Source organism: Punica granatum, chromosome 5 (genome assembly GCF_007655135.1).
Source record: "Punica granatum isolate Tunisia-2019 chromosome 5, ASM765513v2, whole genome shotgun sequence".
NCBI classification, from domain to species: domain Eukaryota; kingdom Viridiplantae; phylum Streptophyta; class Magnoliopsida; order Myrtales; family Lythraceae; genus Punica; species Punica granatum.
Genome location: NC_045131.1, coordinates 11,001,982 through 11,017,277, shown reverse-complemented (window position 1 = coordinate 11,017,277; position 15,296 = coordinate 11,001,982). Strand labels below are relative to the sequence as shown.

General features: G+C 35.3%; 3 protein-coding genes across 3 annotated transcripts; all 3 read right to left on the bottom strand.

Annotated features, from left to right (window-relative positions):
• Positions 1-609: 609 nt before the first annotated feature.
• LOC116209419 lies at positions 610-1,574 on the bottom strand. Its single transcript, XM_031543048.1, has 2 exons — positions 910-1,574; positions 610-814 (listed from the first exon to the last, which is right to left on the bottom strand). The coding sequence occupies exons 1-2, from the start codon at positions 1,486-1,488 to the stop codon at positions 755-757; spliced, it is 639 nt and encodes a 212-aa protein (XP_031398908.1). The 5' UTR covers positions 1,489-1,574; the 3' UTR covers positions 610-754.
• LOC116208960 (two-component response regulator ARR14-like) lies at positions 1,523-2,556 on the bottom strand. Its single transcript, XM_031542537.1, has 4 exons — positions 2,377-2,556; positions 1,916-2,287; positions 1,731-1,807; positions 1,523-1,531 (listed from the first exon to the last, which is right to left on the bottom strand). The coding sequence occupies exons 1-4, from the start codon at positions 2,444-2,446 to the stop codon at positions 1,523-1,525; spliced, it is 528 nt and encodes a 175-aa protein (XP_031398397.1). The 5' UTR covers positions 2,447-2,556.
• Positions 2,557-9,042: 6,486 nt separating this feature from the next.
• On the bottom strand, positions 9,043-11,318 carry LOC116208959 (two-component response regulator ORR26-like). The gene is made up of 7 exons (XM_031542536.1): positions 11,141-11,318; positions 10,874-11,026; positions 10,426-10,791; positions 10,193-10,269; positions 9,400-10,059; positions 9,234-9,302; positions 9,043-9,159 (listed from the first exon to the last, which is right to left on the bottom strand). Exons 1-7 carry the CDS (start codon positions 11,316-11,318, stop codon positions 9,043-9,045), a joined length of 1,620 nt encoding a protein of 539 aa, XP_031398396.1.
• Between the last annotated feature and the right edge of the window lie 3,978 nt (positions 11,319-15,296).

Here is a 15,296-nt window from a genome sequence, read left to right as displayed (position 1 = left end):
ACAGAGATTTGAGCGGTCTGTTCACTGACCTTGGTCTCTATGGGAGAAGAACGAAAAAACGACCTGTTCGGTCTTGGTGTTCTTTGTGGTAGACGGGGTAAAGGAAAAGAAGGGAGAGCTATACTAATGAGATGCTTTATAAATCAATTGCTTCTAATTGGATTTTTAAAAGAAATTATTAGATAATAAATGCTTTTCACTTATCAATATCAATTTGAGGGAACTTGTCTTGAAGGGACAGTCGACTTGGAGCTCAAGATTTACAGAAAAAGCATACGTGAAAGTTTTTTCATTGCACGGGGAGACACACCCATCGAAGGAGTTCTATATAGATTAACAATAGTTGCATACCGGGAGCTTAAATTGCCGTTGAATTAGATTCTCGTGGTTCAGTATTTTCTTATAAATTACAATGTCACAAAAACATTAAAAATAAATTAAAGAAAATGAAAGAAGTAAGAAACATGCTCTTATTCACAATTAATGAAGCTAATCAGTACATTGATAGAGTCAGTTCAGTAGTAGAACTACGCAGTAGATCATTTCGTACTCTACTCCCAGAAAGATACAACTGATTTTTTTCATATTTTGGTTAACATGAGCGCTTATTGTCAAATCCTAATTCTTGGCATAGCTAGCAAGCAGGGGTGAGGACTATGTACCATGGAGACCTAAAAAGCGGCAGATCTACTACCTAGTCTAGGAACGCTTAGGAGGCAAAGACCGGTATGTAGCAACTAGTCCCGCATGTTATCTACTGAAACCCATTGAAGCCGAGCTCGTATTCATACATGCTGGTGCTGTGCTGATTGATCTGCAACAATTGTTAACATAAATAATTTGCTTATGGAATTATCACGCTATGCTAAAAAAAAAGCTTTTAAAAATAATATTGATCGGCTATCTAACCTGATCAGGAAGTTGGGCCATCATGAGGCCCCGCAAACCGAAATGTGCAGGAATCATAGGATGCACGCTTGTGCCCGGAAAAATTTCCGACTTTATCTTCACTGCATTGTCACCAAAAGGAAGGTTCCCCTGCGTATCTAAAATCGTTACCGCGCCAGGAATTATATTCTCATGAAGCTGATCAGGGATAATGTTCTCGTGTTGAAAGCTCAACTCCCAATCCTGAGGTGCAATTTGTGAGAAGTCATGGTAGAAATCATTGACCAAGGGAAGTCCTTTGAATTGGTATTGCATATGGGAGCTAATCGAGAAATCAAAGCCTGCTGGTGTCCGTAAAATTGGATTATACGCTTTGGCTCTTCCCATTTCAATTGTGCCGCCCCCATTTGGAAAATCAGCCTCAGCTAACCCATCTGAAAAAATTGGATTCCCTGCATATCCTGACATCATTGACTCTATTTCTTGATATGGTGGAGCAATCTGAACATGCGTATTCATATTTTGAATGGTGTGAAGAGATTGACTCCACCCTTTTTGGTTCATCATCTCCTGCATTTGAAGCCATTCTGCAATATCCATCTTCCAGTTCTCATGGTTAATAAGTCCATGTATGTCAGGATTGCTAGGGGAGGACAAACACCCAAAAATAGTTTTCTCCAAGCAATCTTGGGTCTCCTTTTTCTGGCGTTGACGATATTTCTACATTGCATATGCATGGTCAAAATTCAAAACCGTACATACAATATACTAGCAATCATTCCACATCAAACAACATATCTTATTTGAATTATTAATTTTTATTTTCGGGACATGACACATACCTGAAGATGACTAGCGACATTTTCCCTAGTAAGACCGGGAACATTCATCATCTCCAAAATTTTCTTTGGAACGGCCTCTGCAGTCACACATTAAAGTATGTCTAAGAGTAAAAACTATGGAGACAAAAAGATGTTATCAGGACTGACTGCAAGATTGCTTAGATAGGTAATTTTTGTACTCTTACCGTCAACACCGAGTTTCAGAACTGCCGAGACAAACAGTGCATGGAGTGGCTTATGCCAAATTAGCCTTTGCTTCTTCATTGGCGGGATGACATCCCTCTGTTCATGTATATTATTATCACCACTGTTGTTCTCCCTCTTCAAATTCTTTGGGCTCTTCAGGTTCCCTCCGCAGTGCGTATCATCATAATTCTCCTGCTGACGGTTTCTATTCTCGGGATTTCGGACTCGCACCAAATCTTTGAACGTACATTTCCTCTTTCGGACCACATGCTGCCATATGTCCCTCAACACTTCCTTTTTAATGGGTTTAACTAGGTAATTGCAGAAGTCGTTTTCAACATCTGCTGTTGTCCTATCTTCTTCTGACATTACTGGAAATATAACATATGTGATGAATTCAAGCTCTGGTTTATGAAGGAGGATTATCATCATTTTGAAAGCGAGATAGAGAAGGGCTTACTAATGACCGGGATGTCCAACTCCCCACTAATATCTCTGAGAAGCTTGAATATATCCACGCCCGACACCATGGCATTGGTGAGAAGAAGATCAAATCTATCTTTGTTCTGCTTAAGCTTTTCGAAGGCGCTTCCAACTTGAGTGCAGCTTATAACTGATATTACACAAATAATAAATAAAGAAAAAGGAAAAGGAAAAACCAAATAAAAGTTGAATAAGAAATGGTGATACTTTACCAAACAAGAACAAAATATTTGGAGCAACTATACCTTCATACTGACATTCTTCAAGCATCTTTCCAAGAACACGGAGATGCTCTTGGTCATCATCCAATACGAGAAGTCTTAGAATCATGAAATCGCTGGGCAAGTCATCATATCTGGTGCCTACTGAATCGGAAACACTTTCAGGACCAGCCTCAGAAATCAACGTACCTTTGTCAACGTCGTTCATCTCAGTCACTATCTAAATTTCAAGCATGCATAACACGAACAACATTGGCTTATTGAGCTCGTAGAAAAGAAAAACAAAAGTGGATCTACCGCAAGAGTGTAGAGAGAACTTACGGCAGGACTGAGAGAGAATCTTGACTAGGTTGAAAGACATTTGTTGGAGAATTCAAAGGAGGCCATTTCTGTTGAGTCTTCTGTTGTAGTGTAATTGAATTTGTTTCTTTTTCTTTTTTTTTCTTGTCCTCATAATCTGTTTCAATTAACAAATATCTTATCAGTACTTTTTTTTTCCTTTCCCATCTTTTCGGAAAATCTTATCTTTACGCATTATACTTATAACTAATTACTACTTACTAGTTACTAATTACTATTACTATTTCACTCATTTAATAATAATATTATTATTGTTATATATAATTATAATAATATTACTATCATTGTCATCCTCATCCTCATCATCACAATCATTATTTTTTTAATTAATTCTATATATTTCCAATAATATTTCTTAGTTCCAATTCTATTCTTTCAAGTTTCCAGATAATTTTTTATTTTATTTTGACATTTTATGAGACAAGTCTACCATAATTGTACTATGCCTCCTGCTCAGGCATTTTTTTGGTAAGTTGACGGGGCTGGAGCCCTAAAAGAAATTAAAAGGAATAAAGGCAACGTAACAACCGTAGAAATATTGCCTAATAACAAATTGCCTAAGCCGTTAGGAACTGAACGTAACACATGAACACATGAACACCAAAAGAGAGAGACACGGCTCGCCAAGCCAACCAGTCTCCACAGAAGTTCCTCTCATGAAATACATCACTAACCGAAACCTCCCATTCCAGAGACAGTAGCTGCTGAAATATTATTTTTCAGGTCATTAATATCCACGTTTTAAAAACAAAAATATTGTAATTTTTTACATATTAATTATAACCTCCATCAATATCTATATCTATATCTATCTATCTATATGCATATATAAAAATAAAGTTTCGAACTGAATTCTTATGCTGCCATATTATCAAAAATATAAGACGGAATTCTCCGTGTTGCTACATCATCACTTATGAATTAAAAAATTATATTTGTTTATCATTGATTATATAGTAAAATGTATAGATTATATGCAATATTATGCATATAGCCCAACAGAATATATACAAGAAAACAAAATATACAGTAGAGTATATACATTATATGTAGCGCAATATATAGATTATGTACAACCTAACAAATATATGTCGTTTGACACGAGTGTAATACATATTTACATTATAGAGATATATATATATATATATATATACTGGAATCTATACATACAATCTTCATTTTAGAAATATAAACATATATATATTTGCAGTATATACCATATATTGAGACTTAGACCACTATTATCGATTATATGTATGCCGTATATATCGCATAGTGGAACTTAGACTATTATCCTTAGATAAAAATTTCATTGTATTGGAATTTTTAAATTCAATAGGAATTTTCATCATTAATTTGTATGACATTCGTAGTATTTATATATTGTACATGTTTATTCAATATATTAACACCAATATCTTACATCAATCTGGTTGGTCACAAGGCTTCACTAGTATTTCACTAGACTTCGTCAGGTTTTCTCGAAATCCATGATCGTCAAATTGATGTATTTTTTATAAAAGTAATTTGTTTAGGATGTTATCTTTTTAATTAGATGTTCATTTGTTTGGTGTGTTTATTATTTGCTTAAAACTACTATATTTGCATGAAAATTTTTCTTTATCATTTATCTTTTAATCTATACCTTAATAGATTTTGAGGTGATATGATGGTCTATCATATTAAAAGAATTGGGACTGGAAGAAGCAATGAAATTATCAATCTAGATATGATATTCCTTGATAAATAGGTAACTTTGCGTGTTCGACTAAGTGTATTATTTTATTAACAAAAATATAGCGTATATAGATTATCGACAACCTAATAAATATATGCAGTGCGATACAAGTGTAATAGTACATACCATATATTGAGACTTAGACCGCTATTACCAATTATATGTATGCCGTATATATAGCATAGTGAAAATTAGACTATTATCCAGAGATAAAAATTTCATTATATTGGAATTTTTATACTTGATAGGAATTTTTTGATTAATTTATATGACATTTGCACTATATATATACTGTACATGTTTATTCAATATAATAACGCAAATATCTTACATCAATATGGTCAATTCGCAAGACTTCACTAGTATTTCACTAGATTTCATCAAGTTTTCTCAAAATTCATGATCGTCAAATTCATGTATTTTTTTTTATAAAAGTAATTTGTTTAGGATGTTATCTTTTTAATTGGATATTCATTTGGTTAGTGCGTTTATTATTTGCTTAAAACTACTATCATTACATGAAAATTTTTCATAATCATTTTTATCTTTTAATATATACCTTAATAGATTTTGAGGTGGTACAATTGTTATCATATATTATAAAGAAATTGGGATAGGAAGAAGTAACGAAATTATCAATTTTGATAATTTTCCTTGATAAATGGGTAAACTTTGCGTGTTGACTAAGTATATTATTTATTAATCAAAAATTAAATTATTATTAATTTATTGTTTCTAATGAAATTAGGATTCTTTGATGCATATAAGTACAAGAAAGTCTCATACTAATCTATTTCGGGCCTTACTTTGAGAAGAAGTTTATACGCAATTAATAATCAAGATAATTACACTTCTATCGAAGTATCGTTCAGTTGATGTTGAATTAAAGATATTATTTTTCTTAGTCAATATGAACGATTTTTTGTAATTTATTGATGTCCTTAGCATAATTCGTTCGATTTTAACTAAATTTTATTTATGCATAACGTGTAAAATTATTCATATTAGTTGCAATAAAAAAATATTCAATTGCATTAAAGTAATGCGCGGATCATCAACTAGTATAACAATGTAATACTTCATCACTAGAAACTAGAAAGATGATATGAGTTTTTGAATCTCCACTTGACTGAAAAAATGCCAAAACAAGTGATGTTAAAAAAAATAAGGCTAAATATAACCGAATAATACTAATACGTGTAACCTATACCAAGAAAATAGGGCAAATAAAAACTAAAATGTAGGACATATTCTAGACTGGTGGCCGGAGCAGTGAGAGGTAGATGAATGGAAAATAGAGCTGTGAGAGGGAACGATGGATTTGTTTTTTTTTTTTAATTTACTTTCCTTAGTCCTAATCTTGTATTATTATCTTTTTCAGTTATAAGGGAAGCCATGTATAACATAGAACAATGAAATAAAAATCATAATAGTTAATAAAAGGGCATGAGTAGAAGTATGGAACTTAAAACCTCTTAGATATAAAACGAGGGTGTGCATCAGTGCGCTACACCCTCTTTTGATTGGTATCTCTGTTTTTTTTTTTTTTGGTGAACAATCTGATATCTCTTATTAATTGGACAATATATATACGCGCACTTTTGGAAAGTGACACCATGCACAGTTTTAATCATACTTCAAAAAATTTTGTTTACTTACGATAATTTTTGCTTAAAAAATCACAAAAAGCTTCAATAGTAATATATTTTTGCATGATAATTTGTTCTTAAGTTGATATTCGCACGGCACTCAGCGGTATAAGCATTTTAGTTTTCCACAAAAACTATAACAATTATCAAAATATAAGATCTTTCTAAATTGCTAAGGAGCCTAGGAAAATGCCGTTAAAAATGAAGCACAAAATATGCCGAAATAGAACGGAAAAACAAATACTAATTAGGCTCTGAATGGACGAAATGAGAGAAAACAATAGAGAGAGGAAATAGAGGCAAGTTCAAATGAGAGCTTTCAGACGATCAAACAAATTAGGATGACATACCTTTCATTTCCAGCAAATCCTAAAGAGGATTTCTTTTGTTGCAAAATACCAAATCCTAAAGAAGCTACATATAGAATAAGTTCCTCAGTTCTGCAATCTTCTTACACTATACTAACTGGAAAAGAGAGAGAGAGAGAGAGAGAGAGAGAGAGAGATGGTTGAGATTTAGCTTACATGAATTTGTTTTCCGTTGCAGAAATTTCTAGACACATTTGAAGTTGTATGAGAGCTATGAAATTTTGATACGACCACAACCATGTAATCTTAAAGGTTAACCTTGTTAGACATGGTATAGTTTAGTTATTTACTATTCAATATTACCTCCCATACGTGGGTTGAATTAGTTTTGAAGGCTCATCACATGGAATTAATTAAATTGGTGGCAAATGCATGCATGGCATATCGAACTTGAGCTCTAATACCATGTAAAATTTTTAGGGTAACCATAATGTCTACTCTAAAAGGTTAATCTTGCTTATCAAAAAAAATAAAAGGTTAATCTTATTAAATACAAGGGGCTTTATTTATTCATTGCTCAACAAGAGCAAAGGACTAAAGCTAAGAGAGACTTACCAATAAATTCTTGGCTAATTTTAGTGTACATCTTACATGATTGTTCGTTATTTCCACAGATTTTCCGGAGGCAATCAACGTTGTATATTCAAAAATATGTTTCTGCTAACACTGGTTTGTGAATTATATAAAACATCTATATTGAACTTCACAAAGAATTAAAATGCCAAGCTTTACTACATATGCATACTAAAGATGCTTACAAGGAAATTATAGCCATTTAGCTTACATGATCATTTATTATTCCCACATATTTTAACAAATGGACTGACACTCTACAGACATTTAAGTTGTCTACAATGACTGTCAAGGTTACGTAGAAATCGAATTTTCAGAAGTCTACACATTTGGAAGAATCGGTCTTATCTATTACGCGTGTATTACCATTATAAAACTATGAACCTCGACAAAGTATTTCTCAATGTTTCAAAATTTTAGTTTTATCCTTTCAATGATTCTAGGCATGTTTCAATATTGCACTCCACTTTTCAATGAATCTACCCAATTTTATATGTTCAACGTATCTAGACAAATTCTAATTTATTCAAATATCTAGCCACATAAATTATAGGAGCCCGTGTATTTCATCTAATATTAGCAAAGCATGTATGATTTCAACAAATAAAGATACGTCCCATCCCTTCATCTATTTATATATATAAAGATACGTCCTTGTTGATGTGTTTTAGTAGAAATCGCACCATAGTGATCCTTTTCTGTTATTACATTTATTTTTCTTTGAAGATTGAAGAATTACAAATAATAAACATACTCAAACATCGAATATAATAAAATTTAGTTGTCACATAGCTAACCCGACAATCAAAGTTGTATAAAATGAGAAACATTCAAGAGGCATCGATATCAATTTTGACATAAAATTCAATAACTGTATAAAGAGCTAATAATCAACCCATTCTTTGCATTATCTGGATACAAATCAGTCAAGATATGATATATTGGTTATGTCATTGTAGCAACTGAAATTTTGCATAAACAAAAGAAAAACTAAACTATGATTTGATAGAAAGGTAAGCAAATAAATCGAAGGGTGAGAGAAATAAAGAAAAAGAATATCATTGATATATCAACCACTCCAATGTGTATAAGGTTTATGAGTCATCTCAGGAAAGACAATATTAGAACGCATTAATATTGATTCATCCATAACTAGATAAATCTGTTCACCAGAAGAAGAAAAAAAAAACTCTAGCCAATAAAGATCGAGAAGATTGATTCAAGAACGAATTTCACTTTCATGAGAGGGGCACTGTAGAATTCAAACTAAACATTAATTAAGGAGCGACGGGGCAATTTGCTTTAATCGGAGCCTACCTATGAAGGAAAGGCAATTACCCAGTCTCATCATCGGAAAAGCTTACAATCGACTAAGTCCGCCTTCCAAAACCGCCATCACCACCCCACACTTGGCCGGAGTCTTATCAGAGCAATATGGTATAACTATCATATAACACGAAGCACCAAAAAAGGCTACTCTTGTAAACGAAAATGACCCGCTAACAGCAGTAGCGGGACGTGAAAAGGGGGTAACCAGTCCCAATATATGGTCATTTACATTACCAAAAACATGGGACCTCATTATCCATCAACATAATGTCACAACAAAAACTGAAATAAGGAAAATAATAATGAAGCTAATCAACAACTAACCAGGTCCAGTCTATCAACATTCAGCCATGAAATTACGTTGTCGTTCCCTACTCCTAAAAAGACGCATGCAGTGGCTTTATGTTAAACAACACAAACGCCTATTGCCGTGTCCTGGTTGTTGACAGCTGCATCGAGGCAACCTGATGATCCAGGGTGATGAGCTAGTACCATGGACACTAAACCTGCTGAAACTACTACCTATAATGTGGAAGCCTACACCTAGTCCTGAGAAAAATACTTGGCAAATGCAGGCATAGGAACTAGTTGCGTACATTGTCTGTCGGAAACCCATTGAAGCCAGGTCCGTGTTTGATCATGTCCATGGCTCCTTGCTGATTGATCTGCAACAACATTTAAGATTAATGCTTTGTTTATGGAATTATCAGGCTATGTTGTAAAAAGCTTCTAAAGATTATACCGATTGGTAAGCTACTTAACCTGATCAGGAAGCTGGGCCGTCCTGAAAGGTGCAGGAATCCTAGGCTGCAAATTTGTGCCAGGAAAAGTTTCCGGCTTTATCCTCACTGCATTGTCACCAAGAGGAAGGTTCCTCTGCATATCATAAGTCACTCCCGCGTCTGGAATGATGTAAGGCTGATCAGGAATGATATTCCCATGTTGGAAGTTCCACTCCCAATCCCTGAGTCCAATTTGCGAGAAATCATTATGGAAATCATTAACAAAGGGAAGTCCATTCAGCTGATATTCCAGATGGGTGTTAATCGGAAAATCAAAGGATGATGGTGACTGCAAAACTGGATGATAGACTTCCTCTCTTCCCATTTCAATGGTGCCACTCCCATTGGGAAAATCCGTTTCAGCTACCCCATTAGAAAAAATCGGATTCCCTGCATTTCCGAACATCATTGGATTTGGCTCCATTGATTGATATGGCAGAGCCATATGAGCATGCATATTCATATTCTGCAAGGTCTGAAGATATTGGTGCGACTCTTTGTGGTTCATCATTTGCTGCCTTTGGCTCATATTTATCTCATGGCTAACATGTCCATGTAAGTCAAGATTGCTATAGGAGGACATGGGCCCAAAAGCGTTTTCCCAGCTTTCCTGATTCTTCTTCTGATGCTGACGATATTTCTGCATGGTGTGCAAGGTCAAGGTTCAGAACCATAAGAAAGATACGCAAACCTAATAAAAGAAAAAATTATAGACAAATCATGCAGTAATATTTTATTTGAATTCCTTTTCGTATTCGGAACATGACTTGTACCTGGAGATGGCTAGCTACATTTTCCCTAGTAAGGCCAGGAATATTCATCAGCTCCAAGATTTTCTTTGGAACGGCCTCTGCATCACACATAAGGTTATGTTTAGAATCCATTGTAATGGAAGAATTCGATTGATTTCACACCAAAAAAAAAAAAGTCAATTAATTGAAACAAATGATGCAATATTTCTTTTAAATATGTAAGGTTTATTTCAGAATGTATAGATTATTCTTACTGTTGCCACCGAGTTTCATAACTGCCGAGACAAACAGTGCATGAAGAGCCGCATCCCAAACAACACGTTGCTTCTTCATTGGCGGCATGACATCATTCTGCTCGTGTTTACTGCTATCTCCACTGTTGTTCTTCCTCTTTGAACTCTTTGGGCTCTTGCTCATGTTATCAAGATTCGGCTCGTGGTAGTTTTTGTTCTCAAGACTTCTGACTCGCAGCAAATCTTGGAAGGTACACTTCCTCTTTCGGACCACGTGCTGCCATATGTCCCTCAGTTCTTCAATCCTGATCGGTTTGACCAGATAATCACAGAAGCCATGTTCGATGCTCTTAATTCTTCTTGTTCTCCTATCTTCTCCTGACATTACTGAAACAAGGACATGATGAATTAGAGTTCAGTTTGGGAAGAAGAGATTATCACTTCGAAAGCGAGGAAGACAAGGGCTTACTAATGACCGGGATGTCAAACTCCATGATAATCTCTTTGAGAATATTGAATCCATCCACACCTGACACAATGTCACTGCTGAGAAGAAGATCAAACCCGTCTTTATTCTGCCTAAGCTTTTCCAAGGCTCTTTCATATTGAATGCAGATTGTAACTGATTCAAGAACAGCAAAAGTAAGCCGAAACTGATAACTGAAAAGGAAAAACAAGTCGAATAATAAACCGGGATATTTAATCAAACAAAAAACGAATTGATTCGAGCAACTACCTTGATACTGACATTCTTCAAGAGTCTTTCTAAGAACATGGAGGTGCTCTTGATCATCATCCAAGAGAAGAACATTTAGAACCACCAAATCGCCTGGCAATTCATTATATGTTAATCCTACAGAAGCTGGATCACTTTTAGAACCAGCCTCAGAAATCGACGTGCCGTCACCGTTCATCTCTTGACAATCTAAATCTCAAGTACGCATAAACAAGAACTCAATTAGCTGACCGAGTTCGTACAAAAAAAATAAGTAGAAGGAAAAGAAGGGTAAAAAAAAAAAAAGTGGAGCAAGTACGAGAGGAAAATACGGCAGAACGAGAGAATCTTGACTTCTCGTAGAAGAAAAACTCAAGATGAAAAAGATGAGTCACAGGCGAATTCTGTTGAATCGAGATTTGATTTTCTCTCGGATGCTTTTTATTTTTTATGGGAAAAATAAAATCTGATTTGCTTACAGCAAAAAATCAGAGTCGGTTCTACTCAAAAAGAAAAAAAGAGAGAGTCGGTTTTTTGTTTCTAGGTGAAACAGATAATCAGTTTTAGGCTTTGTAGTTTGAACAAATCACTATGAACAAATATGACTAACTACTAATTAACGAATTACGAAATGTTGTTATATTATTTATATATGTTATATATTATATAAATATAAGATAAGATTATCTTAAATAATAATTAGGGTAAACAACAAAAGAAAACACGATTTTACAATTTTTTTTCTATTTATGGCATGAACGAATTTTCTTTGCAGGGAATACACCAACTTTCGACTCGTCATGGCGTTTGGCATGACGTCAATATTTCTATTAATTTAACGGGAATTATTTTTAAGTAAGTGCATGGTCACACAATAGGTTGTATCGTACCTATTTCAATTTTTCAAGGTACAAAATGTTAATTTAATTCAAAACATAGGATTTTCTAAATTTTCGCCGGAATTGTAAAAAACATCGAATATAATGTTAAAGCGACGCATAGAATATGCCTAAAAACTCGGATATTTTTCTCATTTGGTGGGCTAAAGAGAAAGAAATAGATGTAAAAGAACAAATAGATATGCGAGGCAGCGAGAGAATAATTGATAGTTGTTTTTTGAAACTTACATTTTTTTTTCTTATTAGTCCAATTACGGGTGGCAATTCGTATCGTATCGTGTTTATATGTGTCGTGTCTAAACGTGTTCGTATCATCGAAGTCAGTACCCATACACGACACGATTATTAAACGGGTCAGGTTTCACATACACGAACACGACACGTTTATATCCATGTCAACCCGTACACGACACGTTTATATCTATTTATCGAAACATGTCATAATATATACACGAATTCATACACGACACGATTATACCCGGTTATCCGGACACGTTAACATGACATGTTTATTCAACCCGGCTAACCATTCAACCCGGTTACCCGTTTAACACGACCTGATCACGATTCATATATATACCCACTCTGTACAGCTTTGAACATTCATTTGACCTTATATGCTTCAGACAAGCAGCAAGCAACAAAGCAGAGCAGTATTCAAGTCAGTTATCTAAATGAATTTCCACAAATCAGTTAAATTGCAAGTATTCAAGTTCAACAATCAACAAGCAAAAAAGTAGAGCTGAATAGATTGGACGAAATAAAACAAGCAGGGAAGGGGATTGCAGGGGGGCAGGGTCCGCAGAGTAACCAGCGGGGATACCCAAGGTCAAGGTCGCAGCCGGGGTCAAGGTCGAGGGCTCGAGGGTCGCGGGGTGGCGATCGCGATCTCGAAGTCGAGCCGGGGTCGAGGTCGCGAGGCCGAGCAAAGGTTGAGGTCGACTTCGTCTAAGGTCGAGGACCGAGTTGACATCGCTTCGTCTGAGACTCTGAGGTTGGAGAGAAGGCTCGAGTCGAGAGTCGCGGTCGAGTGCTCGCAGTCGCGGGGCAGAGGTCACAGGGTCGAGGGGAACAGCGGAAGGATTTAGGACCGTGGACGGTGGAGCGGTAGAGGCTTCATCTGACTGAGGTAGAGGCAGAACGGAAGGAGGAAAGGTTACGGGAAGGCAAAGATTAAATAACACGATTAAACACGTCTAAATAAACAGGTTTAATAATGTATAATTGGGTTACACGGGTTCAACCTGGTAAGACAAGCTTATTAATCGTGTCTAAACGGGTTTGACCCGTTGAGACCAAATACCAAAAATGTCCAACCCGAACCCGTTTAACTCCGTATCATGTTATCGTGTCGTGTCAAATATTACCGGCCTTAAGTCCAATGGATGAGCTTGTAGAAGTGAGATTAAATCCATCCTCTAACTTCCTAATATTACTAGAGTGTGATTTTGCATTATGTGAGATTGACTGTAATTTTAGTTTGAAAACCATACTCTTCTTATGTTTGGGAGTTTTTTTTCATAGAGGGGGGTAAGTGAGAGGAGAGGAGAGAAAAATGGAGAGACAATAGCATTCCTTGTTCGGGAATTGTTAGGAAAGAAAGAGGGGAGGAGAGGAGTGAAGTGAGAAAATCTCATAGGAAATTGAGTGGAAGATTTGAGAGTGTAATTTTTCTTCCAAATTCCCCCAATTTGGGGGTTAGCATCTTACGAATATCGAATATACCCGGAATTTTACGAGTAGTTCGTATTGAAAATAGAGTGGAATCCGGGTATTAAAATAAGGAACCGACAAAAACCGATTTTGATTTTAGTTTTTGCATATATAGTACCCACTCTCTCCATTTTTCCCATCCCTCCTCTCCCTCTCTCTCCTTTTATTCCCCTCCTCTCCCTTATCCCACTTATCTTCTTTGTTGTTTACATTCCTTTCTCCAGAATTTTAGTTGACCAGATTATTTATTAATTAATAATAAGGAAAATTATATCATATAACAGAGTTCGACAAATTATTTCGCGTTGTATCACAAATGGAATAATTTCACTATATAACAACACAAAAGATTTTTTTTAAACCCCCATCCATTGAATTCCATCCAAAAATGGACGAAAAGGTTACGTGGCAGTTTTTTTTTTTTTAAGTTTTGCTCGAATGAAAACTCGAGGGATCCGAAAGAAATCAAAACAAAACAAAAAATAGCACAAAATTAAAAATATAATAATAAGGGACCGGAGAACACCCCTTCGCTCACGGACACCCATCCCCAATTGACGTCGCCAGCGTGTTCACCGAAAAATGGACAAAAAGCTGATGTATCAAATTTTTTGGTAGATTTGCACATATGAAAACGTCAAACACTAGAAATAAAATAAAAACACAATTGCATAAAAAAAAGGACTGTAAAAGGGGATGAGAGCACCCTCGCCGACCACCATCCCTAGGTCGATGTCGCCGGCCAACTCAAACCACGCCGGCAACGTCAACCCCCACTCCAATTCAAGAGAGATCCCCTTATATGGGTCCCTTTTAAAAAATGCTGTGTTATTTTTAATTTCATTTCAAATTCTATGAGTCCCTCAAGTTTTCATCGATGCAAAACTATCCCAAAAAAAGTCACCACTTTATTTTTTTCATCCATTTTTTGACAAATTCAACAACGTGCTATGGGATGTAAAAAGATAAAATTTTGTACTATATGATGAAATTATTTCCATTTTGCTACAGTATGAAACAAATGGTCAAACTATATTGTACGTTGTAATTTTTCCTAATAATAAATGTACTTTTCAGATAATTTTGGAATTACTTGAAGTAACGTAACCATATTCTGATTTTCCAATTGACAGTAAGATACGGATGGGAAATATTATCAGAACAAAATAATAAAAACATATTTACTATAAAAAGATAAAATTGCCCCTTCACTCATGAGTGAATTTTTTATATTATATAACAAAGTATACATATTTGTTTAATTTAATCAGCGGCCGCCGCGTCGGTACTTAAAATGGCCTGCCACATAGCATCCAATCTCCAAAGGGGAGTAACTCAACATCTCCTTGGATTATGGAAGCGAAACGAGTGCGCATTGGAATCCAACAATTGTAGGCGACTTTAGGAGCAGGGAACTCCTATAGGGTTCAATGTCGTACTCGAAAGGACTTTTGCAACTCGAATTTGAAACGACGAATTTTATTGATTAAAAGCAAGAGTATAGGAGTGTAAAAGAATAAAACAAGCATGGTTTGTGTGAAATGATATTTGTGTAGGTGTGTGAT

What these genes read in the sequence shown, in the direction of transcription:
- LOC116208959 (XM_031542536.1), bottom strand. Translation starts at nt 11,318, where the DNA reads ATGAACGGTGACGGCACGTCGATTTCTGAGGCTGGTTCTAAAAGTGAT. An exon ending in GTTTGACATCCCGGTCATTA is followed by an intron (nt 10,792 to 10,873) that starts GTAAGCCCTTGT and finishes TCCTTGTTTCAG; the next exon opens with TAATGTCAGGAGAAGATAGG. An exon ending in TATGAAACTCGGTGGCAACA is followed by an intron (nt 10,270 to 10,425) that starts GTAAGAATAATC and finishes TGTGTGATGCAG; the next exon opens with AGGCCGTTCCAAAGAAAATC.
- LOC116209419 (XM_031543048.1), bottom strand. Translation starts at nt 1,488, where the DNA reads ATGGATATTGCAGAATGGCTTCAAATGCAGGAGATGATGAACCAAAAA. An exon ending in TGGCCCAACTTCCTGATCAG is followed by an intron (nt 815 to 909) that starts GTTAGATAGCCG and finishes CAATTGTTGCAG; the next exon opens with ATCAATCAGCACAGCACCAG.
- LOC116208960 (XM_031542537.1), bottom strand. Translation starts at nt 2,446, where the DNA reads ATGGTGTCGGGCGTGGATATATTCAAGCTTCTCAGAGATATTAGTGGG. An exon ending in GTTGGACATCCCGGTCATTA is followed by an intron (nt 2,288 to 2,376) that starts GTAAGCCCTTCT and finishes TTATATTTCCAG; the next exon opens with TAATGTCAGAAGAAGATAGG. An exon ending in TCTGAAACTCGGTGTTGACG is followed by an intron (nt 1,808 to 1,915) that starts GTAAGAGTACAA and finishes GTGTGACTGCAG; the next exon opens with AGGCCGTTCCAAAGAAAATT.